This window comes from Panthera uncia, chromosome B1, assembly GCF_023721935.1.
Source record: "Panthera uncia isolate 11264 chromosome B1, Puncia_PCG_1.0, whole genome shotgun sequence".
Taxonomy (NCBI): Eukaryota; Metazoa; Chordata; class Mammalia; order Carnivora; family Felidae; genus Panthera; species Panthera uncia.
In genome coordinates this window covers 128,840,301-128,865,784 of record NC_064811.1, presented here as the reverse complement: position 1 = coordinate 128,865,784, position 25,484 = coordinate 128,840,301, and the positions used below count along the sequence as shown (strand labels likewise).

The 25,484-nt window shown below is 37.9% G+C and overlaps 1 protein-coding gene across 1 annotated transcript in view; it reads left to right on the top strand.

Annotated features, from left to right (window-relative positions):
• Window positions 1–1,167: 1,167 nt before the first annotated feature.
• The window catches only part of DCHS2 (dachsous cadherin-related 2), an 89,797-nt gene continuing 65,480 nt past the window's right edge, over window positions 1,168–25,484 (top strand). The window contains 7 exon segments of the mRNA XM_049632354.1: window positions 1,168–2,431; window positions 3,151–3,254; window positions 5,088–5,275; window positions 6,634–6,733; window positions 11,137–11,294; window positions 12,695–13,538; window positions 16,135–16,374. Of these exon segments, the coding sequence (XP_049488311.1) occupies window positions 1,350–2,431; window positions 3,151–3,254; window positions 5,088–5,275; window positions 6,634–6,733; window positions 11,137–11,294; window positions 12,695–13,538; window positions 16,135–16,374 (2,716 nt within the window). The 5' untranslated portion in view covers window positions 1,168–1,349.

Sequence of the window (25,484 nt, the reverse complement as noted above, 5' to 3'; positions counted from 1 at the left end):
TGACATAAAATTAACTATCACAGTAGAGTTAGCAGATTGGCTCATCAGTATTTATTTCATGTTCCCTATTTTTCAATTCTTCCCTTCCCCTACCCAGGAATTATTTACTTAACATCAACTCTTAGTCATTTGGAATCCACTACACTTCTGTTGATGGTCTGTGCTCGAGACGGTGGCGGGCTCACATCTGTCATTAATGCTGACATCACCATACACATTCTTCAGACAATGCTGGCACCTGCTGAATTTGAAAGGCCTAAGTATACTTTCTCAGTTTATGAAGATGTACTTGAAGACAGTCCTGTGGGAACAGTGAAAGCAAAAGAATCCTTGAGTAAGTACTTCTTATGCCCTGTTAAAATCCATTATTGGAATCATTTCTTGTGTTTTCTTAGGCTGTGCAATCTTGAATGAATCTTTTCCTCCCTCCATGCAAGAAGAATGGAGACCACACAATCTGTGACTCGCTCTTTGTTCTTCCAACATTATTTCTATACTACAATTTTTCCTAATCAAAAAGGTAATAAATACTTTTAGAAGTTTAAAACAATACAGAATGATTATAACATAGAAAGCATGTATCTATAACCCAGTCCTCCAAATAGACACAAGTGCGGTCGTGTGCACACACACACACACACACATACACACACTTTTAAACTTTTTTATGAAAATACGTCCTACTACATTTTTTGTTTTACAATTATCCTTTCCTCCCCACTTTATAGATGGAGGACAGTTTTCCAAGTAACTGGACATCATTCTGTTTTAATTTAAAAAAAGATTGCATAGTCCTTTCACTTAGATATAAACATGTTTTGCTATTAATTTGAATGATTTACAATCATTTTTTGCTAGTCCTTGGCAATATTCATGCAAATGTCCATGTATGACTTATAGAGGTTTCTCTGCAGGGTAGATTCCTGAAGTGAATTGCCTGTCTAAAGATCTTGTCCTGGTTACAGTCCATTTCTTCTCTGTCCTCTTTCCCTTCCCTTACTGTCTTTTGGGGTTATTTGCCATTCCTAGGTAGATATAGAGAAGCATCAAGCATAAACTTAACCTGTCTTCCCCAACTATGTAAAATAGGCATCCAAATTATTTTCTGAACATCTTTCTCTTTTACTTAATGCAAAACTACTGAAAGGCAGAGAGTGAAACCTGGGGCTTGCTCCTTGTCCATTGGACATTACCTTTGTCCACTAATACATCTTAACCATGTATCCACTTTCCAGGAGACGTTGGGGAGCTGAGGAAGAGGTAACACGTTGCATAGTGTTTTCTGTGGATGTAGTATAGATTAATGCTTTCAGTTTTCAGTATTTCCAGTAGGTGCATTCTTTTGGCATATGGTGATTGTTTTCTCTTTCTCTGCCCCCACACTCCCCACCTTCTTTTTCCCAGATTCCTCAGAGCCAGTTTCTTACAGAATCTCCTCTGGTGATCTGGACAGAAAGTTCTCTATTCACCCGTGGCTGGGTGTCATTCGAACCCAGAAGCCTCTGGATCACGAAACCCAGCCCGTGGTTGTGCTCACGGTGCTGGCGCAGCTCGGCGGCTCCCCTGCTTACGGCAGTACAGAGGTCAACATAACTGTAATCGATGTCAATGACAACCATCCAGTATTTCCCAAAGCCTCTGATGAGGTTAAAATATCCCAGACCACACTGCCTGGCACAGCCTTGTACCTTGCCCGTGCACAAGACAAAGACAGTGGGCAGAATGGATTCATCCGATACACCATTGCAAGCCAGAATCCAAGCATCTTTTCCATTGACTCGGGGCTTGGTGTGGTGTACCTCAATGAGAGTCTGGGAAGTGCGACGCCCCAGAAGTGCACACTAACTCTCATGGCCCAGGACCTGGGCGTTCCTCCTCAGGCATCCCTGTTAGTGCTGACAGTTGTGATCGAAGAGCAAGAACAGAGCCTGTCTTTGACTTTTGCAAACTTGGTCTATCAAGTGGAAGTTAGTGAGTCTGTCTCACTGATGACCCAAATACTGCAAATACACGCCTACCCACTTGGGCCACAGGGCGCAAGCTTGCAGCTCCTGTACTCGCTGGAACCCAGCGCAGACTCTGCTATGTTTGGCATCCGCCCTCACACAGGTTGGATTTATTTGCGGCGACAGCTTGACTATGAATCCACACAGATATATAATTTTAGAGTGTTTGCCTGGATCCCGGAGGACAGATTGTCGCAAAATGTGAGCACTTCAGTAATTGTTCATGTCCTGGATGAGAATGACAATTCCCCTACCTTCTTGCATGATGTGTTGTTTTTGAAAGTCGAGGAGAGCCCTGTTCCCCAAGGGGTAATAGGCAAAATTACAGCAATTGACAGAGACTCGGGAAAGAATGGACAGCTGTCATATTTCCTTTTGTCTGATGGAAAATTCTTCAAGATGAATCCTAATACAGGTAGCATTTTGTAGCTTCCACTTACTCCTTTAAAGTTGAAATTAACGAAACTCAAATCTTTTAGTTATAACGTTAGTACAAACATGTAGTGAAAGTTTTTAGTAGATAACTTATTCAGTTAGAATGTTGTGATTTTAAAATGAAGTCAAAATTGAATAGAATTTCACCTGTAATGATTCATTCTTCTCTTCCCTCACACCGACATATTGCCAATATATGGTTCTTATTCTGAATTAGAGGTATGGTCCGAATTGGACTGAATGAATCCTTGTGCAAAGTCTGATTTTACCCCCGACCATTCTTTTTCACTTGTAGATTTTTTTAAATGCCAAATAGTTTATAAAAGATAAGTGTCATCAATGTAAAACTAGAAAATAATCCATCAGGTAAGATTTCAAAATCACTCTATTGATGTATTTCCCCATTTGCATTCTGGTAAGGGAACCATGGTGAAAGGGCAAATATTTCCACTGAGTATTTTCCCAAGTCTTCATTATGAAGTTAAATGTAAAAATGCTATTATATTTTTAAATTTGTATTTCAGAAATTTACAAGGATTTTATTTCATTCTGCAACCACCTACAAATGAAATATGTTGATATTGCAATCATATAGCTGAGGAAACTGTGACTCAGATAGGTCAAACAACATGCCCAAGGTTATGGAGCTAGAAGGAAATAGAGAAGGCCTTCACTTCATACAACTCCAGGAGATACGGTTATGTTGTAGCCTTTGTAATTGGTACCCCCTGCCCTGTAGTGGGACAGAATTTGAATTCACTTCTGATTAACTTCAAGCCTTTACGAAGTACCTGTTATGTGAATTAGGAACCGGTGCCCCTTCCTCCAGCAGATGGAGCTTTACACCAGGGCACATGACTTGCCAGGGAGGCTGCAAACTGGATTTCAGCTCTCATTCACTCCCAAGCTGGGACGCCCTCTGCAGGGCACAAAGTGCCTAGCTATACAGGGTGACCTGCTTGCTCTTTACTTCCCTCCGGTAGACAGTTTTGTAGGTCTTCTATTTCACCTGTGGTTTTTTTTTTCAGTTGGTATTTAAAAAATAAATTAAAATATACAGTTGGCTCCCCCATGATTTTCTCTCTCCTACGATTATCCAGCACCCAGATTCAGAAAGACCAGGTGTCCATTCCTCGAATTGATATATGGCTTTTAAGCAAGTATTAACCTCAGAGCTCAGTTTCCTCACCATGACTAGAAGGGATAATTCCTGCTGTGCTTCGTTGTCCTGCTCTGAGGGGAAGAGAGCTAAAGTCAATGAAGGGACTTGGAAGACTACCTTCTGTATTCCCGTTCACCAGGGATGAGTGCAGTGTGGCAACATAGGAGTTGAGACCACCCTTCAGAGCATGGTGGGAGTGCCTGCCCCTCCACCCTGATGCTCTGAGCGGTCTCTGTGGTGATCCGAACTGGCTCCCATGGAAGCCCAGCCTGCCTTGGCATTTCCTGTGTGTGCAGCACCACGCTGGACTCCACAGTCTTTTTCACCACTGCCCTCCAGACTGCTACTTGTCAGTCAGAGTTGGTTCGTCAAATAAAAATGTGCTTGCCATTCAGGGTGTAGGGTTTTCAGAGGAGAAGTACAGTTTGGAACTCTCAAAATGCAGTTGCTGTGTATGTGATTTTTGTCAACAATCTTGTAAACACTACATAAATGTAGTTTATGTGGTAAACACTGGGTTTCGGCTCAACAGTTCGGCACCTTACCCAAACAGGAATTTTCCTTTCTGTTCCTAATTTCACTTTTTGTTTTGTTTTACACACTGTCATTTCATTTGGATGAAGAGGGCAAAAGTAACAGAAAGTCGCTTCGTATTGACTTTCTCACAAATAGATATTTCCATAAGGAGCGAGGAAATTAATGGCGGTGGAGCCCTGAAGCAGGAGCTGGGCTTTGGGGAGAGAATATGTGGCCTCCAATGCCCCTGGCAGCAGGTGGAGGTAGCTGCGATTTTCTGCCCGAGTCTCCACGGCTGAAGTCTCTGACATGGAGAAACTGAGACCAAAAACCCAGAACTTGTAATATCAGAGCTGCTTTTCATGATTTTATAAAGCAGTATGAAGAACAATATGCCGGGGGCACCTGGGTGGCTCAGTCAGTTAAGTGCCGACTTCAGCTCAGGGCATGATCTCATGGCTCGTGAGTTTGAGCCCCGTGTCGGGCTCTGTGCTGACGGCTCAGAGACCGGAGCCTGCTTCGGATTCTGTGTCTCCTTCTTTCTCTGCCCCACCCCTGCTCATGCTCTGTCTATTTCAAAAATGAATGAACATTAAAAATAAATTATAAATAGATAAATAATTTAAAAAGGATATGCTGTAATTTTAAATCTTCTAAATTATTACAAAATTCACACGGAGTACTTCATCATTTATTTTTATGAATGCATTTTTCTTTTAGTTCAAATGGTCAATGGTAGATAGTTTGAAATACAAAGAGGGACAAATTTAAAGTGGTATTTTCAGGAGAAACTTCAGGAAATTTAACAGTGGAGTCAAACTACTAATATACATCATCTTGGAAACTGTGCATTTACTCTGAGTTCTCTATCTGGTTTTCCTTTCTGTGATTTAGCTTGGATGTGGTTCATAATGGCAAGATTCTAGTACGTGGTGACAGCCTCTTTTGTTCTACTCCATATTCCTTAGGCGAATTGATCAGTTGGGTGGCATTGGACCATGAGCATCAGGTACACCATCAGGTGATTGTCCTAGTGACCGACCATGGCTCCCCACCACGAAACGCCAGCATGGTGGTTTACGTCTCAGTTACTGACATCAACGACAACAGGCCATATTTCCCACAGTGTCTCCCTGGAAAGGAATTGCACGTCAAGGTTTGTAGAGTGAAGTAACCTTGCAGTGAATTTGTAATGTTCTTAGTCATTTGTTTTGAGCACCATCTTGTGGTCAAATGTGTGAATTTATCAAATCAGGCTTGGTGTGGCAATGCATACATTTCCAGAAGATCTAGAAATTATTCACATGTCAAAACAAAAAACAAAAAACCCCCATAAATTAAAAAAAAATGATTGTATGTGCTATTTGAGATCACCCATCTAGTGTAATGATAATGCAGTTTTGCCCATTGCGCCCAAACATAATGGTGCCCCATTGTCAGTAATGCTCGGGTGTGGATTGTTTTTCCAGTAACTTGCATGCATCTCTTTGTGCAGAGTTCCTTTTGGGTGATTCGTACCCATCTCTAAGCTGATTAGTTAAATATAGGGGAACAATTTGTAGCTCTAAAGTAGACGTGCAACCAGAGATTATAAAATTTGATCTTTGGTAGCTCGTGCAGAAATTTCTCATTATGTCTATATTTATTTCATCTTTTTCATCTCCACGTTTTCTATGGTTTATAGTACACATAGTAAGTTAGAATATTTGTTTATGTACATAATTAATAAATATATGTTGGAGGTACTTTACTTTTTTAAATGAATGAATAAAAAGCTTGGAAGCTATACTCCAAAACAACCGGACACTCAAACTGTGTTCAGATATGCATATTGAACAACTCAGAAAAGGTACCGAGACAGTTAATAGTTTTAAAATCATCCTCCAAAGCTGTATTTAAGGAAAATTCTACCAAAGCAAAGCGTTCTTATAGTATCATTTTTATTTTAATTATATCATTAAAATATCCCATGGCAGGGTAGCAGGACTCTTCACTTGGAGTTCAACTCCACGTGTACATTTCAAAATCCTCTGAAAAGTTCCTGTTAACTAATGAGGTATGTTACCTGTATTAGGTGTGTTCCCTGAAATAAAGGTTTATATCAATCTCTAGCATATTTGGGGAATGAGAAGATGCTAGAATTCTTAAAATATGTCCAAAATCTAAGATCATTTAGTCAATTTTATTTTTTTCCCTCAAAATTAGTTCAAATGCTGCATATAGTCTGTCCAAATTGAGTGAAAGACTTAAATTTATAGTGCTGTTTCTTTTCATGGATTTGCATTTATGTAAAAATTATTTATATAATTTATGTGGTAGACATTTGAGTTATATGTGGATTTTAAAATGTTTAAATGTTTTTATGTTTAAATATTTAAATATTTAAATGTTTAAATGTTTTTAAATGTTTAAAATAGTTTTCAAAATGCTTAGTAGTAATGTGTTCTTTCACTTAAAGATTCATATTTCTTTCTAAACTTTGACTAATTTTTAAGCCGTTTGTTTTAATGACAGGTTCTGGAAGGTCAGCCAGTAAATATGTTGGTGACAACTGTGTTTGCAAAGGATTTTGACGAAGGAAACAATGCAGAGGTCGTATATTCAGTATCTCCAGGTAAAAGTCACCCTTCATAAAAGAATTAAGAGCTTTTAGAATTTTCTCTTTTGTCTACCAACTATCTACCTTCTTCTGGGAAAATGGTTAATGATGAAAATAACACCAGGTACAAACAAAATAAATTTGTTATTATCTAGAATCACCTTTATTTTAAAAAATAACTGTGCTTGCTTTGGCAGCACATATACTAAATTGGGGCCCCCGGTGGTTCAGTTGGTTAAGCATCCTACTTCGGCTCAGGTCATGTGATCTCACAGTTTGTGAGTTCGAGCCCCACGTCAGGCTCTGTGCTGACAGCTCAGAGCCTGGAGCCTGCCTTGGATTCTGTGTCTCCTTCTCTCTCTGCCCCTCCCCTGCTTGCACTCTGTCTCTCTGTCTCTCTCTCTCTCTCTCAAAAATAAACATTAGAAAAATTAAAAATAACTTAAAAATGTAATGTAAAATCATAGTGGTTTTTGTGTGTCTCAAATAGAAACCAACCAACCAACCATCCACCTTAATGAATATTTTTCAGTAATCTGAAATGCAAATCAACTTTTATTGAAAATAAAGTATTTAGCGAATCAAAATTGTATTAAGTATAAAGAAATATGATCATGAGTACCAAGAATCTATGAATCTTTATGAAGACTAAATATTCTTAAGGTCAAAGTAAACCATACCTGGAAAAGGTCACATGCATTCATATATATATGTGTGTGTATGTTGGAACTCCATATTTATGTTTTTGTTTTAGAATGTACAAGTCTCAGATTTGTTCCAGTGATAAGCTTTAGTTGGCATTACATTTTACACTCTTTTCAAAAGATATTTGTTGCTTCGTCATGTTTGTGACAAACATAAGAAGGCAAGAGATAACATTACCTATTATGCAGATAATGTCCACATGGAAAACCCAAAAGATCCTGCAGCCAAACCATTGGAATGAATAAGATAAAAACCTTCTGGGAACTATGTCAATATACAAAAACCACTAACATTTAAAAAAACGAAGCACATTTTCAAAGATCTCACTCACTGTAACAAAGAAAACCATAGGATATTGGGGCAGATTTACTGCGAAGTAATGGAGTTTAAGTTTCAGGGCCTTCACCTGAAGGGCTCTTCTGGGATGGGAGTAGGGGGCAGTGAACAATTTATATTTGTAATATGGTCTTATTTTTCTTAAAGAGAGCCCCTTACATAATATGTTTCAAAACCCCCCAAATCAGGATCATCCTGATAGGAGCAGAGGGAGGAAAATTTCAGTGAAAGACATTCAAGACCTTTAAAGTAGAAAATAACAAAATATTTTTTAAATGTTTATTTATTTCTGAGACAGAGCATGAGTGGGGGAGGGGCAGAGAGAGAGGGAGACACAGAATCCAAAGCAGGCTCCAGGCTCTGAGCTGCCAGCACAGAGCCTGACGTGGGGCTCGAACTCACAAACCATGAGATCATGACCTGAGCCAAAGTCAGTCGCTCAACCGACTGAGCCACCCAGGAGCCCCAGAAAATAACAAAATATTAATGAAAGATCTTAAAGAAGAATGAAATGAAAAGGCGTATCATGTTCATGCTTGGGAAAGTTCAAGATCCTAAAGACGATGTGATGGATTGTTGAGTGATAATGAGCCTGCTGCATGCACACACACACACACACACACACGGACATACACAGAAAAATTAATATATTAAGCTCTAATCCTGCTCTAATACCATTATTTAGAAGGAAACAAAACCATGTGATATATTACTCGTGAATATATGGACTAGAAACATAAACCACTACTTTTAGAAAAGGGTCTAGTTACGGAGAAGGAGGGGAATGTGATCTGGAAGTATACCCAGATCCTCCGCTGTAGTGTTACTCTGTCATTTATTAAAAACTTCTGAAGAAATTTTGGGAATTGACGCATTTGGAAATGTTTACATGGATGCTCAGCATATAGTTCCGAATGTTTGAAATATAGATTATTTTTAAACCTTAGCTTCTAGAATGATACTTGGGGCATAGCAATATAAAAAATGATGGTATATATTATGTTATTCATATTTTTGCTTGTACTTCAACCCAACTGCTAAATAGAGGAAACTATAAAATATAAGAAAAATAACAAGATAAAAATAAATATAATACAAATAAAGACATGTATAACATTCATGAAAATCTCCTACAGTATTCTTGTTAAGAATTAAATAAATGGATCAAAGCATAGAAATCACAAAGAAATAGATGTTACATAAATTCCTGCTCTACCCTCCAACTTTCTTTTTTTTTTTAATGTGTATTCATTTTTGAGAGACAGACAGAGTGTGAACAGGGGAGGGGCAGAGAGAGGAGACACAGAACTCCAAGCAGGCATCAGGCTCCACGCTGTCAGCATAGAGCCCAACGTGGGGTTTGAACTCACAAACCATGAGATCATGACCTGAGCCGAAGTTGGATGTTCAACCAACTGAGCCACCCAGGCACCCTCCAACTTTCTTAAGAGCAGGAATTCTTTTTTATTTGTCTTTATATCTTCTATAACTGGTAAAGTATCCTTGAAGAAACAGCTGGCGCCAGGTCCCGGACAGGAAATCTATAAGATGAGTCTGTGCCATTTTGTCCTACCAGCTACAGGAAGCCTACTACAGATTACTAGGATCATATTACAAAAATTCAGGAATCAGCTTTAAGAGGATCCCACTCTTCAAAGAAGGGACAGTTTGAACATCAATAAGAATAATAATGGCAATAGATTGAAACCCTGCCAATGTGTTTAATTCATGCTTAATGATTCTTAAAACAGAAACTGAACAAACTTTTCGTTGTCATAGTTGGAGCCCTAGACGATGTTAGTGAGCCAATCCATTATTCTGAGCACTGTTAAAACAAGTTTAGCATCAAGTATTTATTCTGACTTTCCTGGGATGAACTGTCCCATTGGATGACCAATATGTAGATGAAAGTTTCTCTTTATTACTATATTCCAGCTAATAAATGAAGAATGGATGATAGACTCAGAATATTGTACTTTGCAACACTGAATGTATCTTTAGTGAATGTATCTTTAGCTGTGTATCAGTGGGGGCCAACATCAAAAAAGGAGGCCATCAGACATGTGCTTTTGAAGGAAAATGCAAAATGGCACTTTATGAAGTAAACTTGCCCCCCCAAAACTGAACCTGAATCTGATTCACTTTCTAGAACTTCCTTCCCATTTAAGGAACAGAGAACAGAGGAACATATTAAGCCACATGTTAGAGATGAGAAACAGTGAAATCCAGATCATGATAAACTTCAGGATACATGATCCATTTCTTGACCAAATGAGTTGCAAGAACAAAATGAAGAGCTGGATAACAAAAGTGCACAGATTGAAGAGCTATGCAAATAGAGACTCTACGTTGAACCTGAGCTGAGCTAACCAAAAAAAGAAAAGAAAAGATAGTTATGAGACCATGGAAATTTAAAACTGGCTTTACATTTGATGAGATTAAGGGATAATCACTAATTAAAAAACTTTCTTTAATGTTTATTTTTGAGATAGAGAAAAAGAGAGAGACAGAGCATGAGCCGGGGGAGGGCAGAGACAGAGAGGGAGACACAGAATCTGAAACAGGCTCCAGGCTCTGAGTTGTCAACACAGAGCCTGACATGAGGCTCGAACTCGGGAACCAGGAACGGTGAGATCATGACCCGAGCTGAAATCGGATGCTCAACCGACTGAGCCACCCAGGTGCCCTGCTAATTATTAATTTTTAATAGAATAATGAAGTCCTGTGACTATATTAAAAATGTTCCCTTTTTTTTTAGTTTTTTTTTTTTTAAAGTTTATTTATTTGAGAGAGACAGAGACAGCATGAGTAGGGGAGGAGGAGGAGAGAGAGAGAGGGAGAGAGACAGAGAATCCCAAGCAGGCTCCACACCGTCAGCACAGAACCTGATGCTGGGCTCAAACTCATGAGACTGTGGGATCATGACCTGAGCTGAAATGAAAAGTCAGATGCTTAACCGACTGAGCCACCCAGGCAAACTTTTCCTTATTTTTTAGAGATGCATGTTGAAATATATACAGAAGAAATGATAGGATTTCTGGAATTTGCTTGAAAAGAAGATGGTAAGGGGAAATTATATGAATGGGGAATAAAGATCAGTCATGAGTTGATAATTATTGAAGCTAAAATGATAGCCACACAAAAGCTCATTGTTGCATTCCTTCCACTTTTATATATGTTTGAAAATCTCCATAATAAAACATTTAAAAATCTGTTACGTTTCTTGCCTATATTTTTAGTATTATTTTATGTTTGTACACTCACAGAGCTGAAAACAAATAAAGCTTCCAAATTATATGGTTATGTAGATTAGTTAATTCTTTATTTTCTGCACTGTCAGTTAACATCGATTTCCTAATTTCCGTGTGTGTCTATAGAAGGTAGCTCTGATCACTTCAAGATTGATGCCAACAGTGGTGAAATCAGAACAACCACAATACTTTCACATGACTACAGACCTTCCTACAGGATGACCATAATTGCCAGTGACCAGGGGGAGCCTCCTCTTCAAGGACAGGCAGTCATTAATATTCAGGTAATGTTCCATTGTCACCGTACAGTGTGAAAAGATATTCTGAGGGGTGACTGGGTGGCTCAGTCAGTTAAGCCTCCGACTTTAGCTCAGGGAATGATCTCGTGGTCTGCGAGTTCAAGCCCCGTGTCGGGCTCTGTGCTGACAGCTCAGAGCCTGGAGCCTGTTTCAGATTCTGTGTCTCCCTCTTTCTCTGCCCCTCCCCCACTCATGCTCTGTCTCTCTCTCTCTCTCAAAAATAAATAAACATTTAAAAAATAAAAAACTTTAAAGGTGTTCTGAAGGTTTTTGTTTGATTTTTATACAAATGTTATGGTCAAAGTTCCTTAAATAAAGTGAATGCTGTATTTAGAGAGCACCGAAGATTCATGTGTGTCTTTTTATTATGACTCGCGAAATGATTAGACCCAAATAACTTTTAACTTTTGACTTTGTACGTTTCCTGACAAGATACTTACCTTTCTCACTACATAGGCTCACTGCATTTACATTGCTCTGCCTATGAAGAACAAAAAAGTGTCTTGTCTTTTACTTTTTCCTAATTGCAAGGACCTGGTAAATTTGTGGGAGAAACTTGTATGTAAACACGTGGTCAATAATAAGTCACATAGTTCTTTGTCATTATTTTTAAATTTAGAAAAGTCACTTGAGAACCGTATTTTACGGCTTTGCTTTAATCATAATGAGCAAACAACTTGTGGGAAGTCTTCATTGTAGGAAAAATTCACACTAACCAAAGATGAGATGACTGTGCTTAGCTAGATTTCTTTGTTCATGCACATGATAATCAGTAATATTAGTATAGATGTGTGTAATAATCAAGAAGAGATATCCCTAAGAATTCGCTTTCCAAATTATATTCTTTGTTGATTGAGGATATGTGGGTTAGGAGAAAATTCTATATCATAATACTTCCAAGTCTCTGGTTTCAGATAAACAAAGACACATGATACATAAATGTGCACAGATGTGGCCATTATGGATATATTGGTCTCTAGGATTTAGAGTAATTTGGAGAACTATCTATCCCACAGTCTTGTTGAAGAATCACAAAGCTACAATTCAGCTTAACTGTAGCACGGTCTTACCAAACCTCATTTGACACATTAGAACCAACAGGGAAGTGGAAAATTCTGTACTTTCTTATCTCCCAGATACTATCGCACATTAAAACAAATGGGGAAGTGGAAAATTGTGTACTTTCTTATCTCCTAGCTATTACGCAATTTTCAATCTTCAGAGACACCTTGGAATTATATAATAGAAAAAGACGTTTTCTCACCAATTAATATGTGTATCATACAAATGGAAGGGATTTGCTTCTGAAATACTATCATCACATCTATTGATTCATCTGTTACAAAGGATCCCAAATTAACACCTCCTTTCCATTCTTATTTCAGGTGATACCTCTATCTAAAGGGAGAGCTATCATTTCTCAGAATATTAGACACTTAGTTTTACCAGAAAACTTGAAGCCTGCAAAAATAATGAGCTTGATAAAGTCACCCGATCACCTTCAGCAACATCATAATGGAAAGTTACATTTTAGTATTGCTGCAGATGACAAGGATGGGCACTTCAAAATTGACAGCTCGACAGGAGACTTATTCCTTTCTAAGGAACTTGATTATGAAATGACATCCCATTATTTATTCAGGGTGGTTACTAAAGACCATAGCAAAACCCCTCCCCTGAATAGCACAGTCTTCCTTAATATTGATGTGGAAGATCAGAATGACCATTCCCCATCTTTCCAAGAAGAGCTCATCGTGATAAGCGTGGAAGAGAATGTCCCTATAGGGACGCTGGTGCATGTCTTCAATGCCAAGGATGGGGATGGCAGTTTTTTGAACAGTAGAATTCAATACTTCATCGAATCCCACCACCCTGGCATGAGTCCCTTTCTTATCCACCCCTCATTTGGCACATTAGTCACTGCATCCCCCCTTGACAGAGAGAGAGTTCCAGCTGTCATGCTGACAATAACAGCATCCGATCAGGCTGTGAATGTGACAGACCGGCGCGTGGGATCACTGATGGCAAAGGTAGTGATTTTGGATGTAAATGACCACAGCCCCACTTTTATATCTTTCCCCATGGCCCACATCAAAGAGGATGCCACAGTGGGCTCTTTGGTGCACCACATAACTGCTCAAGATCCAGATGAAGGAAGGAATGGAAGAGTAACATACAGCATCCTTTCAGGAAATGAAAACATGGCCTTTACGCTAGATGAGTCATCAGGTACTGTATGCCATTGTCAATTAAAGTCTCTGATCACTTGCTTACATTTGTCCTTTTTGTTTTCCTATGTTAAAATAATTCTCAAGATATATTGGCTTTAAAGAAATGTGACTTGATTTACTGTTTAACTTACGTATATGATAGGCACAGAGGTTGTATTTAGAGAACCAACTGTAATTGACCTTTTTGTTGAAATTAAAATCGGCTGTGCTTTGTCGCTAGCTCACATTTCATGGGATGAATATACAGTGGCAAACTTCTTTGAGACTTTGCACTGTGGGTCCTCACAGGGCCCAAAGTAAATTGAGGCAGAGCAAGACTAAGCGTCAGCATTGATCAGACATTAGCATAGAATCCTATCTGTAAGATTGTGCAAATACACATTTGTAAATAGTTGGAAATACTGTATTTGTAAATTATTGGATTGATATGGGCATTAAGACCCTTACTTTCACATCAGCTGTAACATTTTATTTTTTGCAGAAGCATTTACTCACCGTCCCCTCTGTCACTTATTCAATGTCATTCACTGTCACTTCACTTTTCTTGCTGTCACCATATTGCCAGATAACATCTCCTAGAAATTTTGATGTGTTTTGATGGAAGATTACATGTATAGAGTGTCATTCTTGTGAAATTGGAAATTAACATCCCTCAACCTGATTTGAAAAGATGGACTAGCAAAATATAATAAAGCCATTTCTGCATAAGTCTTAGATAAAACATCTCAGATGTATGTACCATTTGGCCCAACTGTTAGTTAGGAACATTATTTGGAATGGGACTGAATGTATAGGATTTGGAACCATGATTATAGTCTGGCTATATACCATTGGAAAATTTCATCAAAATATTTATTAAATCCTGTACATATGGTTCCATTCTGAGGCACGCATGACCATCACCTAAAAGCCCAGCTGACAGAGAGATAGTCCAGACTCAGCTGCTGATTTCTGTTAGAGCAGGGGTCTCCAAGGACCTGTTTCAATGACACTTAAAATGTTTTCCAGCATGGCTAAGGAAGGTCTATTCCAGATCGTTAAAGAGGATGGATAAAATTAGAATCATGCTTCAGTAATATAGGTATCACGACTCTTGAGCAATTGTACTGGCTGTTTCAGTGGAGATATTTTTCAAAGACATAAATGATCCTTGCTGAATGCATTCAGAGAAGACAGGCTATTTTTCTTCACAAAGCTCACATTTCTTATGAGGAAGACATAGTGGGTTTTGCAATGGCTTTGGCTCTGAAATATAAAGTGATAAGTAATTGAAAAACTATCTTATGAAATCTAAAAGGGCAAGCTTCTTTAATTATATGAAGATAAGTTCTCATAGGATAAGCATGTGTTAGAGAAGCAAACAGCAATCCTAAAAGAAGAATTATGAGAACTGGAATCAGTAACAGCTCTATGTGTGCAAGCTTTGTAACACTTTGCTTAGGTAAGTTACATGCTTTGGAGTTTATTACCTGAGTTATAAAGTCTTAACTATCTTTTGTTAGTAAAAAAAAAAAAAAAAAAGATAGTTAACGGAGAGTAGTATAAAGAGATGTTAAGTCTTTATCTTAAAGAATGTAGCCATACTCACCTTTTTGTAACTTGGTCACTTTAAAACATTAAACACGACGTGTCATTTGACCTGGAGTGTATACTCTCACAACCTAGATTTGTTTTTTTGTTTGTTTTAGTTTTGTTGTTTGGTTTTGGTTTGGCTTTGGGGTTTTAAAATTTTTTTTATTTTAAGGAGAGAGAGAGAGAGCATGTGAGAACAGGGGAGGGGCAGAGGAAGGGAGAGAGACAGAGAGACAGAGAGAGAGAATCCCAAGCAGGCTCTATGTTCAGTACAGAGCCCAATGCAGGACTTGACCCCATGACCCTGAGATCATGACCTGAGCTGAAATCAAGAGTCAGATGCTCAACCAACTGAGCCACCCAGGCACCCTTGTTTTATTATTTTAAGTAGGCTCCCTGCCCAGTGCGGTGCTTGAACTCACAACCCTGAGATCAAGAGCCATGTGCTCTATCGACTGAGCTAGCCAGGCACCTCTAACCTAGATTTTTTAAATGAAAGTAAAAGTTGGATAAGTAAATAATTTTGATGTAATCATCTCCATAGATAATGATATATGATAGATTATTTCTGAATTCTCATTCATTTTATAATTTAAACTAGAATGTTCTTGGTCTTTTAGTCAAAAGAATCATTTTTATTTTTTGGCAATATATATATTTTTTATTTTTGGTAATGTATAAACTCAACGTCGGTTTAATAAGATTTATTTTTTTTAAAAGTTTATTTATTTAGTTTGATAGAGAGAGGCAGAGAGAGAGGGAGAATCCTAAGCAGCCTCTGTGAGAGCCCAATGCGGGGCTCGATCCCATGAACCATGAGATCATGTCCTGAGCTGACATCAAGAGTCTCAACAGTCAGATGCTTAACTGACTGAGTCACCCAGGCACCCCAATAAGATTTATTCTTGAACAAAGAAAACGTCTGAATTTTTAGCAAGTTAGGTAATTTAGACAAAGGTGGAGTAACCATGACTTCTTTAAAAAAATGTTTCTAATATTTCTCTTCTCCTCTTTCAAATCAGGCTTACTAACAACAACTTGTCCTTTGGATTATGAAATAAAAACCCAGCACATTCTGACCCTTCTGGCCCTGGATGACGGCATACCCGTGCTTTCTTCATCCCAGACTTTGACAATTACTGTTCTTGATGTAAATGATGAGGCACCAGTATTTCAGCAGAACTTGTATGAAGCTTCAGTTAAAGAAAACCAAAATCCAGGGGAGTTTGTCATAAGGGTTGAAGCTATGGACAGAGATTCAGGTAATTTAAAAGTATAGAAACTTGGCAATTAATGCCAAAAACAAAAATTCACATAATTTAAACTAGTTATGGCTCAGAAAAATGAAGACAGTTGCTACTTATCTCAAACTTCTAATACTTCTTTAATTAGCATACACATAAAAACATATACACACGTAAAGATAATGTTTGCTTCAATATGGCTTTTGTTTGTATTGATTTATATTATTTATGGTAGAATGATACACACCTAATTAATTTGTATGCAACTTACTGATTTGATCTTGATAATAAACTGAAAAAGTATAGACAAAGTATCACACTTCCAGAGTGTAATGGTTAGATACATTGCATACAAGAAGGTAAATGGTTCTGTATTTCCTCTATATACAGCACAATGGAAGAGAGAGGATGCTTGGGTTTGAATCCTAGAACTACCCTCTACTTCAGCTGTGTAACTTTGAACAAGTAGCTAATTCTATCTGTTGCTCTCTTTGCTTATCTGGAAAATGGGGATAATGATAGTGCCTAATTTGTAGTTCTGTTATGACTATGAATGCATTATTACATGTAAAGAGATAAGACCAGTGACTGGCACAATAAGTGGTCAATGAATGTTAACTTATGTCATTACTGTTATTACTCTTATTAATGTCAGCCACTGTGTCCAGACAAATGACTTTGAAGTGAGTGAATTGACTGTAGCTAGTAATTTGTAAATGTCTTAGAATTGCTTTTCAATATCACTGTGACTTTTTCTATGTAAGATTCAGTAATTTTAATGATGTTGTTTATATTTTAAAAAAATAATGCTGAAAATTACAGTGAAGTGTTTGCCATTGAAAGCATATGCCAATTTTACCCATCTGAGTTCATACAAATTGCTTGATAAGCTCATCTTTTTACCTTTTGCATATATATATATTTTTATTATAGAAGATTCAGACATACATTATAATTGGACATCTGTATACGCTACAAAGTGGTTACTCCCGCAAATCTAGTTACCATCTGTCACTCTACAATTGACATTTTTTTACCCCTTTCACCCATCCCCAACCGTCTTCCCCTCTGGTGACCACCAGTCTATTCTCTGTATCTATGAGTTTCTCTTCACTTCATTTTGTTCCTTTTGTTTTTAGATTCCACATGGGACTGAATCATAGGGTATCAGACCTTCTCCTTCTGACTTATTTCACTTAGTATAATATCCTCAATGTCCAAAGGTCCAACCATGTTGTTACAAATGGCAAGATTTAATTCTTTCTTATGACTGAGTAGTGTGTGTGTGTGTGTGTGTGTGTGTGTATCACATTTTTTAATACATTCATCCATTGATAGACATTTATGTTGCTTACATATCTTAGCTATTTTTTTTTATTTTTTTTTAACGTTTATTTATTTTTGAGACAGAGAGAGACAGAGCATGAACAGGGGAGGGGCAGAGAGAGAGGGAGACACAGAATCTGAAACAGGCTCCAGGCTCTGAGCTGTCAGCACAGAGCCCAACGCGGGGCTCGAACTCACAGATCGTGAGATCATGACCTGAGCTGAAGTCGGATGCTTAACCGACCAAGCCACCCAGGCGCCCCAATCTTGGCTATTTTAAATAATGCTTTAGTGAACATAAGGGTACAAGTGTATTTTGAAATTAGCATTTTCATTTTCTTTGGATAAATACCCAGTAGTGGAATAGCTGGATCATGCAGTAGTTCTATTTTTAATTTTTTGAGGACTCTCCATGATGGTGTTTTCCATAGTGGCTGCACCAATTTATATTCCCACCAACAGTGTGTGAGTATTTTCTTTTCTCCACATCCTATCCAACACTTGTTATTTTTTGATAATAGCCATTCTAACAGATATGACATGACATATCATTGTAGTTTTGATTTGCATTGCCCTAATAATTAGTTATGTTGAACATCTTTTTATGTGGCTGTTGGCCACCTATGTGTCTTCTTTGGAAAAACGTTTATTCAGATCCTCTGCACTTTAAAAAATCATGTTGTTTGTTTTTTGTTGTTGAGTTTGAGTTCTTTATATATTTTGGATATTAACCCCTATCGAATGCATGATTTGCAAATATCTTCTCCTGTTCAGGAGGGTGTTTTTTTGTTTTGATGATGGTTTCGTTTATATGCGGAAGCTTTTTAGTTTGATGTATTCTCATTTGTTAATTTTTGCTCTTCTTTCCCTTGACTTTGGAATCTGATCCACAAGAACATCACTAGGACTTATGTCACAAAGTTTACCACCTGTGTTTTCTTCTAGGAATGTTATGGTTTTAGGTTTTACATTCAAGTGTTTAATTCATTTTGAGTTTATTTTTGTATTTGGTGTAAGATAGTGGCCCAGTTTCATTTTTTTGTATGTAACTGACTAGTTTTCTCAACACCATTTATTTAAGAAACTGCTCTTTCCCCATTGTATATTCTTAGCTTCTTTTTCATAACTTAATTGTCCATGTATTGTGTGGGTTTGTTTCGGGGCTCTTGATTCTGTTCCACTGATCTCTGTGTCTGTTTCTGTGCCAGTCCCATACTGTTTTGATTACTGTTGCTTTGTCGTAGGAAATCGGGGGGCATGACACCTCCAGCTTTGTTCTTTCTCACGATTGCTTTAGTCATTTGGGATCTTTTGTGGTTCCATACAAATTTTAGAATGATTTGTTCTACTTCTATGAAATATGCCTTTGGACTTTTTTTTTTTTTTTTAATTTTTTTTTTTTCAACGTTTTTTATTTATTTTTGGGACAGAGAGAGGCAGAGCATGAACGGGGGAGGGGCAGAGAGAGAGGGAGACACAGAATCGGAAACAGGCTCCAGGCTCCGAGCCGTCAGCCCAGAGCCTGACGCGGGGCTCGAACTCACGGACCGCGAGATCGTGACCTGGCTGAAGTCGGACGCTCAACCGACTGCGCCACCCAGGCGCCCCTGCCTTTGGACTTTTGATAGGAGTTGCATTGAATCTGTGGATTGCTTTGGAAAGTATTGATATTTGAACAATATTAATTCTTTCATTCCATGAATGAACCAACCTTTTTAAGTTCACCTTTGTATATAGCAAGTGGCATTACCTAATCCGTATAATTAAAAAAAAATTTTTTTTAATGTTTATTTTTGAGAGAGATAGAGACCGAGTGCAAGAGAGGGAGGGGCAGAGAGAGAGGGAGACACAGAATCTGAAGCAGGCTCCTAGCTGTCAGGACAGAGCCTGAGGCGGGGGCTTGAACTCGAAAACCGTGAGATCATGACCTGAGCTGAAGTTGGACGCTCAACCAACGGAGCCACCCAGGCGCCCCATCAGTATAATTTTTTTAACAAAAATTGTAATAGATATGTCCATGGTAATATTAGTATTAACAGTAGCATTTTCTTCCCAAATTGTTCATCCAAGGGGTAAAAGATAGACTTCCTTGAGCTTTTAAACTACATTGTATACCATTTTAGATGCTTTGCCCCTTGGGAAAACATCATCTTTTAATGAAATGCATTTTGCATAAATCTGTATATGATGCTGCAAAAACTTTCTTTTCAAAGACTAACCTAATTTTCTCTCTTTTGACCAGAATGGGGCAGTATGATCACAGAATTACTCTTACTATGCTCAAGGACACAGGGCTGGAGTGTGGTACCAATTCTTCCTCCCAACTTGTACTTACAGAATTTATTTAGCACATTTTTGGCAGTATGGTCTTAAGGGTGATAGAAACAATGGAAAATATACATAAGCGTTGTATTTCACAATAGTTCAATAAAGTTCTCTTAGAATGCTCTCTGGTGTAAATTGAGCAACATAGGGCCCTGAGCAACACAAAAACTACTTCCCAAAGTTCACAGACATATGCTGAACATGTCACCGATGTGAATCCATGCAATCATTAGGAGTCATTACTCATCAGCAATTATTAAAATATATAAAATGCTTCCTCTTCTTGACCTTACTTTACCTTACTAATTTTAGTTTTGGTAATGGACACTGCTAAGGAATCTCTTGCTTCAATGTAAGAAGAGAGAGAAAAGCATTTCTCTCAAATTTTTGCATGTATCAACTAAAACTGATGATCATAAATATGCATTCCACTTTTTACTGTCAGGGTGCCTACTGTTGGTGTTATTTTCTTTTAGAATAAACCTGTTACTTAAACTCAATTGAAGACTTCGTTATGCCAAAGGTTATGGTTTGCTGGATGGAGAATTTAGATGCAAAATTTTTGTTTTTCTGGCTTTGCATTGATGGATGTTTGAAATACACATTAGCATCTTCATGAGTCTCATGCACCTTGACGTGTTGTGGAGACCATTTTGGCTTACTGTTAATCTCAGTGTTTTTAATGAGGCCAGATTTGTTAAGCAAGTGCCTTTGAATGTATTTTCCCTCAACCTTTTGTTGTTTTTGTTTTTTGGTTTTTGTTTTTTATCTTTGCTTGTTGGTTTAAAACAATGAAAAAGAATTATGCATAAGAACTAGATGACGTAGTCAAGATTTTAACATAACTGGCATCACATTGGAATTTATGAATGGTTTACTTTTTAGTATGTATTTTTAAAAAATAGTATAGCGTTACTTAATACTAGAAAGCTTAACATATGTTTTTAAAATTGTAAGCCTACAGTGTTGTTTGGCCTTCAAAACCCATGGGACTTCGAGCCCTGCATGTTTATGATGTATGACTCACACTAGTACTAACAGGAGTTTTTTCATGTATTAAAAGGGAAAAACAACCACCAGGTTTTAACTAAGATATTAAAACTGCTACAGCTTTGGTACCACCAACAAGAGTTCTATTGTTAAGGAGAAAAGATTTACCCCCGGGGGCGCCCCTCCCCTATTCCCTGGAGAAAGGGTGCCCCCCGCTAGGGCAGATGAATCTCTCCTGCTGATATATTTGCTCAATAGTGGTGAATACAAGATCATTTCACAGCACGTTGCCATGCAAAAAATGTCAAATTCTATAATGAGATTTTATTCTCTATTCCATAAAAAAAAACTGTACAGTTGACCCTTGACCAACGTGGGGATGAGGAGTGCTGACTGCCCCTCACACAGTCAAAAACCCACGTTTAACTTTTGAGGCTCCAAAAACTTAACCACTGGTAGCCTGCAGTTGACCAGAAGCCTTACTGATAATGTAAACAGTCAATGAACACATGTTTTGTAGATTATATGTATTCTATACTATATTCTTACAACAAAATAAGCTAGAGACAAAATGGTTTTAGGAAAATCAGAAGGAAGAGAAAATAAATTTACAGTACTATACTGTATTTATAAAAAAAAATCCACGTGTACATGAATTCGTGTAGTTCAAATCGTGTTGTTCAAGGGTCAGCTGTATTCTCTGTCTGAGTTTATTTGGAATTAACTCTGGATCTGATTTCCTGAAAAATGTCTTGTGCTGGATTACAACTTCACACGACAGCCTATACTTGGAGCGAGGGAGAAACACTGCCATGACAGTATTTCATCTGTTTCATTGACTCTAAAACAGCATTCATTGTAAAATGCATCTAACTTCAGAAATATTCAGATGTGGGGGAAAATAAGCCTTAAAATTAATGAAATAGTAAGCATGAAAAAAAAAAAGAATAAGAACCACTTATAATTTTCCTCACCCAGAGACAATCACTATTAAAACTTTGATTTAGTCTTATTTAATGCAGGGAATTGTCATTGTATAATTATTTACTGTCTCTCTGCCCTTTAGGCTGGGAACTTCTCATGGATTCAGGGCATGTTTTATTCACTTTTATCCCAGGTCCCTAACGTAGTGCAAGCTAAGACATAGTAGCTCAGTAAAGATTTTGACTCTGTGATTTGAGAAACTGGAACATCTGTAAAATAACCTGCTTCAAGTTGCCTTCACTCTTCAGAATTCATTCATTTGTTTATTCAATTCAATCAGTCAGGCATGATCCTATTTTGCTTTAGAAATGTCTGACTTGTGTGGGCATTCTACGGTTGAGGAGTTCCATGACAAATGATCTTCCTAAAAAGTAAACCTGAAAATAACACTCCTATGGTCAGAATTCTTTATTAATTCCTCATGGTTTTGAGGATGAAGTTTTATTTTCTCTTGTTTAACAGCCAATCACTTTATGGAGTGACTCTAGCTTTCTTCTCTATCCTCAACTGTTATCCCTCTCCCACCCCTGACTCCAGGACAGGGCTCTGCAAACTTTTCTCTGTAGAGGGCAAGGTACTAAATATTTTAGGTTTTGAGGACCATGCAGTTTCTGTCACTCAACTCTGACGTCTCACCAAGACAGCAGCAACAGATAATACATAAAGAAATGAGAGCAGGTGTGTTTCAGCAAAACTTTACAATAGTGGCCAGTAGTCTATAGTTTGCCAATGGGTGGTCTAATAGATACATCTAATTAAGACATCTAAGTTACTTGCTACTTTCTGCACATTAGATCCAGTTGTGATGTCATCAAAGTAGTGGTTCAGTATGATGTTCTATTGGATCCCAAGATGAGCAATATCTCTGCCAAGTAGATGATGACCAATAGTGGAAGAGATTACATAGAGATGTACTCTGTTGTTTCTGCTGGGTAAAAGCAAATCACTTCTTTTTTTTTTTAAGTTTTTTTTCTGTATGTAATTTATTGTCAACTTGGTTTCCATACAACACCCAGTGCTCATCCCAACAGGTGCCCTCCTCAATGCCCATCACCCACTTTCCCCTCTCCCCCACCCCCCACCAACCTTTAGTTTGTTCTCAGTATTTAAGGGTCTCTTATGGGTTGCCTCCTTCCCTCTCTGTAACTTTTTCTCCCCCTTTCCCTCCCCCCTGGTCTTCTGTTGAGTTTCTCACGATCCATGTAGGAGTGAAAACATATATATCTGTCTTTTTCTGCCTGACTTATTTCACTTAGCATAACACTCTCCAGTTCCATACACGTTGCTACAAATGGCCATATTTCATTCTTTCTCATTGCCAAGTAGTATTCCATTGTATATACAAACCACGTCTTCTTTATCCATTTGTCAGTTGATGGACATTTTGGCTCTTTCCATAATTTGGCTATTGTTGAAGGTGCTGCTGTAAACATTGGGGTACAAGTGCCCCTATGCATCAGCACTCCTGTATCCCTTGGGTAAATTCCTAGCAGTGCTATTGCTGGGTCATAGGATAGATCTATTTTTAATTTTTTGAGGAATCTTCACACTGTTCTCCAGAGAGGCTGCTCAAGTTTGCATTCCCACCAACAGTGCAAGAGGGTTCCCATTTCTCCACATCCTGTCCAGCATCTATAGTCTCCTGATTTGTTCATTTTAGCCACTCTGACTGGCATGAGGTGTGGTTTTGATTTGTATTTCCCTGATTAGGAGTGACATTGAGCATCTTTTCATGTGCCTGTTGGCCATCTGGATGTCTTCTTTAGAAAAGTGTATATTCATGTCTTCTGCCATTTCTTCACTAGATTATTTGTTTTTCGGGTGTGGAGTTTGGTGAGTTCTTTATAGATTTTGGATACTAGCCCTTTATCCGATATGTCATTTGCAAATATCTTTTCCCATTCCATCAGTTGCCTTTTAGTTTTGTTGATTATTTCCTTTGCAGTCCAGAAGCTTTTTATCTTCATGAGGTCCCAATAGTTCACTTTTGCTTTTAATTTCCTTGCCTTTGGAGAAGTGTCAATTAAGAAATTTCTGTGGCTGAGGTCAGAGAGCTTTTTTCCTGCTTTCTCCTCTAGGGTTTCAATTGCTTCCTGTCTCACATTCAGGTCCTTCATCCATTTTGAGTTTATTTTTGTGAATGGTGTAAAAAATGGTCTACTTTCATTCTTCTGCATGTTTTCTGTCCAGTTCTCCCAACACCATTTGTTAAAGAGACTGTCTTTTTTCCATTCTGTCCAGTTCTCCCAGCACCATTTGTTAAAGAGACTGTCTTTTTTCCATTGGATACTCTTCCCTGCTTTGTCAAAGATTAGTTGGCCATACATTTGTGGGTCCAATTCTGGAGTCTCTATTCTATTCCATTGGTCTATGTGTTTGTTTTTGTGCCAGTACCATGCTGTCTTGATGATTATAGCTTTGTACTAGAGGCTAAAGTCTAGGATTGTGATGCCTCCCACTTTGGTCTTCTTCTTCAATATTACTTTGGCTATTCAGGGTCTTTTGTGGTTCCATACAAATTTTAGGATTGCTTGTTCTAACTTCGAGAAGAATGCTGGTGCAATTTTGATTGGGATTGCATTGAATGTGTAGTTAGCTTTGGGTAGTATTGACATTTTAACAATATTTATTCTTCCAATCCATGAGCACAGAATGTTTTCCTATTTCTTTGTATCTTCTTCAATTTTCTTCATAAGCTTTCTATAGTTTTCAGCATACAGATCTTCTACATCTTTGGTTAGGTTTATTCCTAGGTATTTTATGCTTCTTGGTGCAATTGTGAATGGGATCAGTTTCTTTATTTGTCTTTCTGTTGCTTCATTGTTAGTGTATAAGAATGCAACTGATTTCTGTACATTGATTTTGTATCCTGCAACTTTGCTGAATTCATGTATCAGTTCTAACAGATTTTTGGTAGAGTCTATCGGGTTTTCCATGTATAATATCATGTCATCTGCAAAAAAGTGAAAACTTGACTTCATCTATGCCCACTTTGATGCCTTTGATTTCTTTTTGTTGTCTGATTGCTGATGCTAGAACTTCCAACACTATGTTAAACAACAGCAGTGAGAGTGGACAACCCTGTCGTGTTCCTGATCTCAGGGGGAAAGCTCTCAGTTTTTCCCCATTGAGGAGCTGTGGGCTTTTCATAAATGGCTTTTATGATGTTTAAGTATATTCCTTCTATCCTGACTTTCTCGAGGGTTTTTATTAAGAAAGGATGCTGAATTTAAAAGCAAATCACTTCTGATTGTTTTTACAAGTTGGTATAGAGTGTTTGTTCTCAGAAGATGGTCTCCAGGGTCAGGGCACCATCATTCACAGCCTCCAGAGGCCAATTAGCAGAGGGGCATTTATTTTTATTTTATTTTTTTTTTAATTAAAAAAAATTTTTTTTTGAAATTTATTGTCAAATTGTTTTCCATACAACACCCAGTGCTCATCCCAAAAGGTGCCCTCCTCAATACCCATCACTACCCTCCCTTCCATCCCACCCCCCCCCC